The sequence below is a fragment of the Mastomys coucha genome, unplaced genomic scaffold (assembly GCF_008632895.1).
Source record: "Mastomys coucha isolate ucsf_1 unplaced genomic scaffold, UCSF_Mcou_1 pScaffold13, whole genome shotgun sequence".
Taxonomy (NCBI): Eukaryota; Metazoa; Chordata; class Mammalia; order Rodentia; family Muridae; genus Mastomys; species Mastomys coucha.
Window position 1 is genome coordinate 30,589,237 of NW_022196895.1, and position 11,866 is coordinate 30,601,102.

General features: G+C 44.3%; 1 protein-coding gene across 2 annotated transcripts in view; it reads right to left on the minus strand.

Moving 5' to 3' along the window:
• The window catches only part of Cdc23 (cell division cycle 23), a 23,169-nt gene extending 11,522 nt beyond the window's left edge, over nt 1-11,647 (minus strand). For both annotated transcript variants that reach the window (XM_031365319.1, XM_031365318.1), the window contains exons 1-6: nt 11,447-11,647; nt 11,290-11,362; nt 5,648-5,785; nt 2,413-2,455; nt 1,858-1,963; nt 1,635-1,767 (exon numbers count right to left, since the gene is read on the minus strand). In XM_031365319.1, the coding sequence (XP_031221179.1) occupies nt 1,635-1,767; nt 1,858-1,963; nt 2,413-2,455; nt 5,648-5,785; nt 11,290-11,362; nt 11,447-11,607 (654 nt within the window). In that variant the 5' untranslated portion in view covers nt 11,608-11,647. The remainder of the gene's footprint in view (nt 1-1,634; nt 1,768-1,857; nt 1,964-2,412; nt 2,456-5,647; nt 5,786-11,289; nt 11,363-11,446) is intronic.
• Nucleotides 11,648-11,866: the final 219 nt, after the last annotated feature.

Genomic DNA, 11,866 nt, shown 5'->3' on the forward strand with positions numbered 1-11,866 from the left:
GAAAGGAGGGAGAAAGGGAGGGAGAGAGAGGAGGAGTGGGCATGGCGGAGCAGGTTTTCAACCCCGGCACTTGGGAAGTATAGGGAGGAGAACCTCTGGGAGATACTGATCTCTAACATGGTCTGCATAGAGAGTTCCAGGACAGCCTGGGCTACATAAAGAGAATTTATCTCAGGGAAAAGAAAAAAAAGTGCCCTTGAGCAGACGTGGATTCACTCCCCAGCACCCACATGGTAGCTCACAACTGCCTGAAACTCTAGATACTCTGGTGTTTTTTTCTGACCCCCTTGGGTACCAGGCACACATATGGTGCACATACATGCAAGCAAACATTCATATACATAAAATAAAACCAAATTTTTTTGATAATTAAAAAAAGTAATTTTGGAAATGGTGTACACAGTGACTTAGAAACGAAAGAGTGCAGCACTTGGGAGGCAGAGGCAGGTAGATTTCTGAGTTCGAGGCCAGCCTGGTCTACAGAGTGAGTTCCAGGACAGCCAAGGCTACACAGAGAAACCCTGTCTCGAAAAAAACAAAACAAACAAAAAAAAGAAATGAAAGAGTGTAAAGCAGAGGCTACAGAGAACTATCTGCTTTGAAGTAATCCAGATCTGAGATGGTAACAGGGTTGACAGGCAACCAAGAGAAAGATTCCTAAAGAAGAGTATCCATGGCACTGGTTCATCATGGATAAGGGACAGGAGGAAAGAAGGCAACAGACTCAGAGGTGCGGAGACTGATGTGATGGAGTTACGATGCATGTCAACGGTAGAGCTTTCTCAGTTCACTGAAGCATCTGGTTTAACAGCTACTATGACCAACATCAAATGCACTCACCCCACTGGAACTCAGGATATCTTGAATAGTGACAATAATGATCAAGTTGGAAAAATGAAAAAAGTCTCACAGGCAAGAGAAGAGAGATTTTGATATGCAAGTTGAAAATTGTGCTTTTGCATATTTTGAGGTCAGGAAAGCCTAACATAAGGGTGAATACGAATAAAGATACATTTCAGACAGACTTAGAAGCACAAGCAATTGTTGGGGGAAGGGAAGAATAATCCACTTTTAGTTTTTGTTACATTTAAAACAAGATCTCAAAATACAGCCTTGGCTGGCCTGGAATTCAAAATATAGATCACAATAGCCTTGAACCCATAGAGATCTGCCTCTCAGGTGCTGGGATTAAAGGCATTCACCATCATGCCTAGCCCACCTTTAGCTTTTTAAAAGCAAGAAAAGGAAGTGGGTTGTTGCTTGATCAACAACTGAAGACAAAATGAATACTCTAAACAAAGTCCACAGACACCTTTAATCCCTGAGAGATAGCCTGGTCTACACAGAGCTTCAGGATAGCCAGGGCTACATGGAGAGCCTCTGTTCAAACAAGCAAAAGGCCAGGCATGACAGTACACACCTACACTCCCAGGGCTCGTGGAGGCAGAAGAACCACCAGGTTAAATAAACCCTAAGTGAGCTAGAGAGTTCCAGCTCAGCTTTTACAGGCTGTTCCAAAAAAACCACTGACAGCAGAGAGCTAGCTATGAACAATGGTTACAGTGGTAGTACCCTGTCCCCACAAGATTATCACAGGTTACAAAGGGTTTCCCATGAAGCTCACATCAGCTTACCATCTCTTTGTCTGTGATCAGGTTACACAGCTCCAGCCAGGCTCCCCAATGCAAAGGCAAAACATGAGTAGCCTCCACAAACACATCAATGGCCTCTTTCACTAAGTCCAGCTTCCGAAGCACCACCCCATACCTGGGAAAGAGAGAGGTTAATGCCTGAGGACATCTCTACTCAAAAGGACAAACATGCAGTAGAAAACTCCACATTCCTGGTAACACTCACAGGTAAAGGCCGAACCCATCAAGTCCCCGAGCTTGGTGCTTCCTGCTGAGTTCCACTCTCAGTTCTCTGAGAGCCTCATTTTTGACTTGTCCTTTTTCTAGGGGTCCTAGAGGAGAAGAAAGGATGCTCATTCTCATCCTCAGACACACACACACACACACACACACACACACACACACACATTCTGTTAGCATCAACCACAACTATGTCTGCAACCTCTAGTAACTGCAGACAACCCACTTACCCACAAGATCCATTTACTCTAGATGATGGCTGGTGTAATCCTAGGTTATCAATGTTTACAAATCAGAAGCTTCAATTAAAACAATTTTCCACCTTAGGTTGCAGAAAGTAGGAATGATTCAAGTGGGGCAAGCAAGCCCACAGGCCTGCCCTCAGGTAGAGCTGGATGACAGCAGTAGCTAAGAGAAGCCATGATCTCTCCGTCTGCACAATCTGTGCCATCTGCTTACGGCACCTGCCTGGCTTCTATGGCCTCTAAGCATGCAGCTCTGCTTTTCTGTCTAAGGTTAAACAGGGAAAAAAAAATCATACCTAGGCTATCAACTGTTTCGTCATCCTTCTTCTTCTCTCCAGACTGTAAGGGGGAAAGAAAGAAGTCAACAGATAGGGTTTGGGTTTTTGTTGTTGTTTAGCTTATTATAAAATCAACAGCTTGATTCTATCTACAGGGCTAACTAGTGTGTAAGCAAAACAACATCCACCTTGGAAATAACCATTCATTCAGGTGTTCCCACTGAATAAATAAGGAATAAATTGAGCACCAAACACTTACATACAGTAATGAATTACAGATATGTAAAAATATGAGAAACCATGAGCTCCTGTTGTTACTAAGAAATAAATGTGGAGGGGGTTGGCGGCTCTTACTGGAAGCAGAATGCCTCCTGTTGATTAAGTGTGGAGAGAATGTGAGAGCAGAAAACACAAATCACTTTGCAACATCAGGTAAAAGTACTTTTGGGGAGAAAAAAGTCTGTTTCAGGTAAAACACCAGCAATAGATACCGTGGCAGAGTACTGCAGCTCAGTTGTAAGACTGCCTGCTCACCACGACTGTCCCAGCTTACTCTGCTCATCAGCTTAGAAAACCAGAACAAAAAATGGGTGAGAAACATCAGACATCCCAAGCGAAGAATGCTGTTTTTGTTTTGTGCTGTGTTGTCTTGTTTAAAAAAAAAAAAAAAAAGAGTCAAACTAATCTGAGCATTCTGGAGGCGGAGGCAGCAGGTCTCTGAGTTCAAGGCCAGCCTGGTCTACACAGAGTTCCAGGATAGCCAGGGCCACACATTGAAATTGTCTCTAAAAAATAAATAAATAAATAAATAAATAAGCAAATGAATAAAAATTTAAAAGGAGCCAGTGAGACGGCTCAATAGGTAAAGGAATTTGCCACCAAGACGGACACCCAGAGCTTTATTCCCAGGGATCCACGTGGTAGAGAGCCCAAGGCCCCCAAGTTGTCCTTCATATGCTGACATACCTCCCACCAAAAATAAATAGAAAAAAATCAAGTAAGTAAATATAAAGCATTAATAAAGACTAAAGCAAAAAAGGGGTTGGGGGTGTAGCTCAGTTGGTAAGCATGTTTGCTTAGCATGTAGGAAACTTTGCGTGTGAGCCCCAGCACTGTATGGACTGACATCAGAGCACGCACCTGCAATCCCAGCACACGGGAGGCAGTTAGATGAGAAACAGAATAGTTTAAGATTATTTTTGGCTAAATATCAAGTTGAGAGTCAGCCTGGGCTACATGAGACTCTGTCTCAAGAAAAGGAGATATCTGAACATGCATATTTACACTAGAACATTCTACTTAATGGAAAATTTCACCCAAACCTCAGCAAATGCTGCTTCGTGTTCTACCATAACTTATCCAAATTTGTTCTGCTATATGCACACCTTACATACCGAAAAACTAAGAAAGGCCACACGAGGTGGTGCATGCCTTCAAGCCTGGCACTCTGGAGAGCCAGAGGCAGACAATGGTTCCAGGGCAGTCTCCAAAACAAGCAAATGAACAATTGTAAACACAGCATTAATTTGCCTTTGCTGGCATTTACTTACTCACTCATTTATCTAGGTTTAACCGAGATAGGTCCTCACTACCATCACCATGGGGACTGATCTTAGAGAAATCCTCCTGCCTCTGCCTTTAAGTTGCTGAGATTACAGGTGTATGCTGCCACAAAAGGCTGCACTGTTCTTCATATTAAAAATGTTAAGAGCTGCCGGGCGTGGTGGTGCACGCCTTTAATCCCAGCACTTGGGAGGTAGAAGCAGGTGGATTTCTGAGTTCTGGGCCAGCTTGCTCTACAGAGTGAGTTCCAGGATAGCCAAGACCACACAGAGAAACCCTGTCTCGGAAAAAAAAAAGAAAAAAAATATTAACAGCTATGAAATGAAGTAACAAGGACACTACAAGTAAGTGATAAATGAGTTCATAAAACTTTAAATCAACTGGCGTTTTTTAACTCAACTCTATTTTTTAGGGAGGGTCCTTTATTTTATTTTTATTGAGACAGGGTCACATTATGTAGCCCAAACTGGTCTCAAACTCTTATTTCTTCTGCCTTAAGATCCCTAGTACTAGATTCTAAGTATGTATCAGTAAATCCTGATTTCAGGTTTTTGATTTTGAGTTAGGGTTCTACCACTAACTAGCCTGGAATTCACTATGTCACTGTATAGACCAAGATAGCCTCAAACTTGCTGGGATCCTTAACTCTCTACAGCTAGAGTATGGCAATTCTAGACATCACCACACCTTGCCATTTCTTGAATCCTGCTTCATAAAGCACCTTACAGAACCCAAAGAAAAGAGTCATCCTGTTTGGTAGTTATCCTACCCATATTTTGTTGCATTTTTTTAGTTTTTCGACAGGGTTTCTCTGTGTAGCCCTGGCTGTCCTGGAACTCACGACGTAGACCAGGCTGGCCTTGAACTCTCAAAGGTTCACTTGCATCCGCCTCTCAGGTCCTGGGATTAAAGGTTCATGCCATTATTCCCTTGCAGCAGCAGCTGGTTCTTCCTCTTCTTTTATTGATTGATTGACTGATTGATTGATTGAGACAGGGTCTTTGTGCAGCCCTAGCTGGCTAGAAATTCATTGTGTAGACCATACTATCCTTGAACTCACAAAGATCTCCTTAACTCTGCCATACAAGTGTTAAAAATTAAAGGTGTGTGCTGCTAGGCCTGGCTTCATAAATATTCAGTACATTCACTTGGTGAATCACTGCCTAGATATGTAAAAACTAAACTTTTTTGTTTTGTTTTTGTTTTTTTTGTTTGTTTGGTTGGTTGTTGTTTTTTTTTTTTTTTTTTTTTTTTTTTTAAGACAGGGTTTCTCTATATAGCCCTGGCTATCCTGAAACTCACCCTGTAGACCAGGCTGGCCTCGAACTCAGAAATCTGCCTGCCTCTGCCTCCCAAGTGCTGGGACTAAAGGTGTGCGCCACCACCGCCCCACAAAACTAAACTTCTTTAAGGCTGAAGAAATGGCTCAGCGGTCAACAGCACTGGCTGCTCCCCCAGATGACCCAGGTTCAAATCCTAGCTCCCACATGGCAGTTCATAACCACCTGAAACTCTGTTTCAGGGGCTTCACCGCCCTCCTCAGGCCTCTGCTGGTACCAGGCCTACCTATGGTGCACATGCATGCATGCAGGTAAAGCATCCATATATGTAATTTGTTTTTTATTATTAAATTTTTTCCTAAATATAGATGCTTCACCAAAAGCAGAACAACATCTTAAGTGAGCCTCACCAGGTATCTGGAATACATGTACAGGAAATAGGCTTTCTTGCTATTGCAGCCATGAAGGAAATGTGCTGCCCGGTCATACTCTTTCACATCAAAGTAGGCCTTGGCCAGGGTGTAAGCATCCACGTCCTGTGCGTCCTCCTACAAGAAACAGGTCACTGAGTGATTAGACAGGCCTCACACAGGCAAAGTTCACCATCAATCTTGAGATATAGAAAAGAATGATTATTTCTCCTCCCCAAAATGGATACATGCATTTATATAATTTATACAGTATTTTAGATAAATATATTACATGTAATGCCAAACAACTTTTTTGTTTTTTTGAGACAGGGTTTCTCTGTCCTGGAACTCACTCTGTAGACCAGGCTGGCCTTGAACTCAGAAATCCACCTGCCTCTGCCTCCCAAGTGCTGGGATTAAAGGCATGCACCACCACTGCCTGGCCACCAAACAACTTTTTTTCCAAAGTATTTTTTCAAAATAAAAAACAGAGCCTGGCATGGTGACACACACCTTTGACCCCAGCAGTTGAGGGCACAGGTAGGTGGATCTCTGTGAATTCAAACCAAGCCTGGTCAACAGAATGAGACTCAGGACAGCCAGGACTATATAGTAAGACTCAAAACAATAAAATAAAAATAAAAAAATAAAAGGTTGGGGTCCGGGGAGATGGCTCAGTGAGTAAAGTGCCTGCCACATACACATGATGAACTGAATTTGTACTTCGAGCACCCACATAGAAAACAGACATAGCACCCTACATCCATAATCCCAGTGCATGCCTAAAATTCCAACACTTGGTAGAAGCAGGAGGATGAATTCAAGGATCTCCTCAGCGTTTGTGTGAAGCCAGTTTGAGGCCTCAACAAGTTTGAGGCCAGCCTGGGCAACAAGAGGCCCTGTGTCAAAAGAGAAGGAAGAGGTGAAGAAGGCAAGAGGAGAAAGGGAAGAGGCAGGGAGAAGGAAACAAGGTCATGCTCATTACTACAGTGGTGAGTGTCCCTGCCTGGCACACACAGGTCACACACAAGTTTGCTGGGGTCAGCAAGATGGCTCAGAAGGTAAGAGCACTTGCCACCAAGCCGAGCCAGAAAACCTGAGTCAATTTCTAGGACTCACGAGGCAGACGGAGAGAATTAACTCCTTTGGGCTCTCCTCTGATCTTCACATATGTGACATGGCATGTGTGCACACACATACATACAAGGAGTTAATAAAGAAGATTACACATGAATTATGATGAAATTCATCCAGGTTGGATAAGGTGCCTCTAATCTCGGCTCCCAGCAGGCAAGGGAAGGAGGAACGTTAAAGGCCAAGTCCAATCTGCTCTATATATTATGTTTTAGACCAGTAAACACTACCAAAAAATTATGCAAAAACTGTACAAACATATGTAGTAGTTTCAATGTGCTTAGCTCAGAGAGTGGCACTATTAGGAGGTGTGGCATTGTTGGAGGAAGTGTGTCACTGCAGGGGTAGGCACTGACACCCTCCTCCTGGCTGCCTCAGATCAAGATATAGAGCTCTTAGCCCTTCTCCAGCATCGTGTCTTCCCAATGGATGCTGCCATGATTCCTGCCATGATAATGAACTGAACCCCAGAGTGTAAACCAGCCTCAGTTAAATTCTGACCCTTAGCCTTAGTCATGGTGTCTGTTTACAGCAATGGAAACCCTAATGAACACAACATACATACATACATACATACAATATAATTATTCATAGCTCCTCATATATACAAACCTTTGTACCTCAGAGTTTTACTACTTGGATTTGTATTTGGGAGCCAGCAAGGTGGCTCAGAGGGTGAAGGAGCCTGTCACCACACCTGGAAACCTGAGCTTGATACCCAGGATCCACATGGTAAAAGGAGACATCTTCATCTTCAGATCACTACATAGCATGACGGTGTACAACTTTAATCCCACCACTAACTAGGCTGAAGCAGGCAGATCTCTGTGAGTTCAAGGCCAGCCTGGTCTACATAGCAAGTTCAGGTGTCTTGGGGTTACTGTCCCTGTGCTGCAACACCATAACCAAAGCAACCTGGAGAGAAAGGGTTTATTTCCATATTGTCAAAAGCAGTGAGGACAGGAACTCAAGCAGGGCAGGAACCTGGAGGCGGGAGCTGATACAGAGGCCATGGAGGAGGCTATTCACTGGCTTGCTCAACCCGCTTTCTTATACAACTCAAGACTACCAGCCCAAGGCAGGGAAATGTCCACAATGGGCTGGGCCCTCTCTGCTAAATCACTAATTAAGAAAATGCCTTACAGTCGGATATTACACGGAAGCATTTTCTCAATTGAGGTTCCTGATGAAACAGGAAGATGGTAAATTTAAGCCCCCTCTGGGCCTCAGTGAGGCTGTTTCAAAACAAAGACTGGGGCTGGAGAGACAGTCCAACAGTTACGAGCGAGGACTGGCTGCAATGTAGGGGACCTGACTCTGATTCCAGCAGGAAGCTCACAGGGTCTCTGACGTCTGCGAGCTTCCATAAGCACCAGGAACATGTGTGTGCTGCATACACATGCATGCATACAGACACACTCTCACACATAAAATGAAAATAAATCTTTTTTTTTTTAAGTAAAAAGAGAACTGCCAATATAACTCAGTGCTTACTTAGCACAGTTCCTAGGTCCAGTTCCTAAAGGAAAAAAAAAAAAAAAACCACCCAAAATTTTAATGTTTACTCTAAACTTTAGATCAAGGTTAAATTAGTTTTAAAGGTTTCTTCCGTGACAGTCCTTAAGGAACATGAAAACAAATACTCAACAAATCAGCAAAGAGGCTGCTAAGTCAATACATCTCAGAGCAGACTGAGAGCTAGTAACCTTGTCAAGAGCTAACACTTCCTAGTAGTTCAATAATGGCCAGGGTTCTACAATGCCTATAAAACCCAAGTATTACATGAGTTCTTTAAAACTTTAGACTTGGGCTGGTGAGATGGCTCAGCGGGTAAGAGCACTGACCGCTCTTCTGAAGGTCCTGAGTTTGGATCCCAGCAACCACCCGTAATGAGATCTGACGCCCTCTACTGGTGCTGTCTGAAAACAGCTACAGTGTATTACACCACCAGAGAGAGTTGGGGCCCGGAGCAAGCGGAGCCGTCCTGACTTCAATTCCCAGCAGCCATACACATGATAGCTCATGGCCACCTGTACAGCTACAGTGTACTCATACATATAAAATAAATAAATAAATAAATCTTCAAATGAACAAAAAAAAAAAAACCTTTAGACTTATTTAGTGAGTGTGCACTAAATAAGCACATTAAAAATTTTAGACTTATTTAGTGTGTGTGCACATCCATGCCACAGCATGCCTGTAGCGGCCAGGAATCTGTGCTCTGCCTCCACGTGGTCCAGGAGACCAACTCAAGTTGTCAGCCTCTCTCCTTGGGTCCGTGGCATGTAGTCTGGAGAGCAGACAGTTGCTGAGCTCCTCTCACTCGCTACCGTTCACTGCTTACTCATTCAACAGAACTTCATCCTACTAAGGATGCCAATGTGCCAAGGCACTGTGACAGTCAGTCAGCACAGAGAAGTACAAGCCAATGAGACGGATGCAAATCACAGGGATTTAAAGTCATATAAAAATAATATATGCAAAGCCAGAGGTGATGGTGCATGCCTTTAATCCCAGCACTGGGGATGCAGAGGCAGGTGGGCTTCTGAGTTAGAGGCCAGTCTGGTCTACAGAGTGAGCTCCAGCCAGAGTGTAACAGCCATGGCTACACAGAGAAACTCTGGTTCAAAAAACCAAAAGCAAAAAAATAAAAAAAATAAATAAATAAATAAATAAAAATGCTTTATTTTACCCTCATTGCCTTATTTAATCTTCTTGAAAACTGCAAACTATTTAATATTTATCTATAAGTGAAAAGGCTGTCACCTTTGGGAGGGGGTTGGAGGGTCAGAGTGCATGCTACTCAATAGGCTGGCTTTAAATAACTGGAAATCCTTCTGCCTCAGTATCCCAAGTATTATGATTACAGGCATGCACCACCACACCCAGCAGCAGAAGGCTTGCAACCTAAAATTTACCTGCCACTGGGCAGTGGTGGTGTACCCCTTTAATCCCAGCACTTGGGAGGCAGAGGCAGGCTGATTTCTGAGTTCGAGGCCAGCCTGGTCTACAGAGTGAGTTCCAGGACAGCCAGGGCTACACAGAGAAACCCTGTCTCGAGAAAAAAAAAAAATTTCACCTGCCAACACTGATATTAGTGTTGAAACTAAAACTGATATTAGCCTGAAATTTCAGATGAAAATGTATTTGCAAGTCACAAGCACTCCATCTTCCACTGTTAATGGGAATGGTTAATTTTCCCAAATCCTGTGTGACTGGTACAGCTTTTACAGTTTACATAGCCCTGGCTGTTCTGGAACTCACTCTGTAGACTCTGAGATTAAGGGCATATGACACAAGTCAGCCCAAATCCATACTCTTAATAATTTTGCAAAGAACAACAATGGTATAGAACAATGATTTCACTCTGTTGCAAAAACTTTTCATATGCTTCTTATTAGCAATGTTGTCTACAAAACCTAAATGACTTGAAGGGTTTGTTACTGTCTTAACTTTCTGTGTATGAGTGGCTTGCCTACACAGGTCTGTTTATCACATACATTTCTGATGCCCTCCAAGGCCAGAAGGCATTGGATCCCCCTGAACTTTGTTACAGACAATTGTTAACTGCCCCTGTGGATGCTAGGAATCAAACCCAGATCCTCTAGAAGAGCAATAAGTGCTGCTAATTGCTGAGCCATCTCCCCGGCCCTCTTTTTTAAAGATTTATTTTATTTTTAATTATGTATATATGTACGTGTCTTCATGTAGATTGTGCGTGTGCCTGCTGAAGCCACAGGAAGATGTCAAAAGACAGCGTTGGAACCCCTGTTCCAGGCACTGGAGTTACAGGTCATAAACAACTCCCTAACTCCCACAGGTACTAGGAACTGAGCTCCAGTCTAAAAAAGATTTCTTTTTTATGTGTATCCATGTATACCACATGTATGGTGTGGTGTGTTGATATCTGCAAAGAACAGAAAAGGGCATTGGATCCCCTGGAGCTGAAGTGACTAGTGCTTTTAAGACACCTCCTGAGGGTGCTAGAAATTGAACTGGGGTCCTCTGGAAGAGGAACATGCGTTCTTAACCACTGAGCCACCCCATTCAGCTCCACCGAGGCTGAAATCTTTTTTTATTAGATTTATTTATTATTATAAGTAAGTACACTGTAGCTGTCTTCGGACACACCAGAAGAGGGCGTCAGATCTCATTACGGGTGGTTGTGAGCCACCATGTGGATGCTGGGATTTGAACTCAGGACCTTTAGAAGGGGGCAGTCAGTGCTCTTACCCGCTGAGCCATCTCACCAGCCCCAAGGCTGAAATCTTAAGTAATGATTGTTTGCCAATTCTCTCCAGCTTCAGCAACAGTGGAGACTACATCTACCTTCCAAAGCACAAACAACCCCCACACAGGAACTCCCTTGTGAGGCCCCGTTCAAACGCTGGCCTCTCTGCTCCATCACACCCACTGAGCAGCTGGCTCCCCTCCAGTGACAGGGCGTGCGGAGTAGCCTGGGTCGCATCCCTCGGTGAGCGGGAACATCACTGTAACGATGCCCTTACCTCTGTAAGAGGCGGTGGCGGCTGCAGCTCGGACAAAGGCAAGGCCGGCAGAGAGAAGGCTAACTCCGCGGACCTGGAACACCACACAAACTGCATCAGCCACGCGAGCCCCCGAGGCCGAGATCCAGCGCCGCCCCATCCGACCCCGACCTCTCACCATTTGCTGCTGTGCAGCAGGCCCCTCTCCCGAGTGAGGCCCGCGATGAGCAGTAGCTGCTTTTTAATTTCCCGCAAGTCTGAGAAATCTGCGATAGTGGACACTCCCGGCACCGCCGTGGCGGCCGCTGCCACCGAGACTACCGAGGAATTCGCAGCCATTTTCCTCCCTCGGCCGCTCCAGCCAATCAGCAGCGACAATACTTGCTCCGCCGAACTGGAAAACTCTGCTTCTCACTGGTCTAGCCTTTCTCGGGAGAGCCAATCACAAACCTTCTTCGTAATGTTCAGAAAAGGCGGTGGGAAAAAGAGACAGTTAGATCCTGATTGGCAAAAGCTACTGAGGGAGGTAAATTAGAACGCGAACGCGAAGTGAAGGGGTGGGGCGGGCACGGACTGAGGCATCACAGCAAAAAAAAAA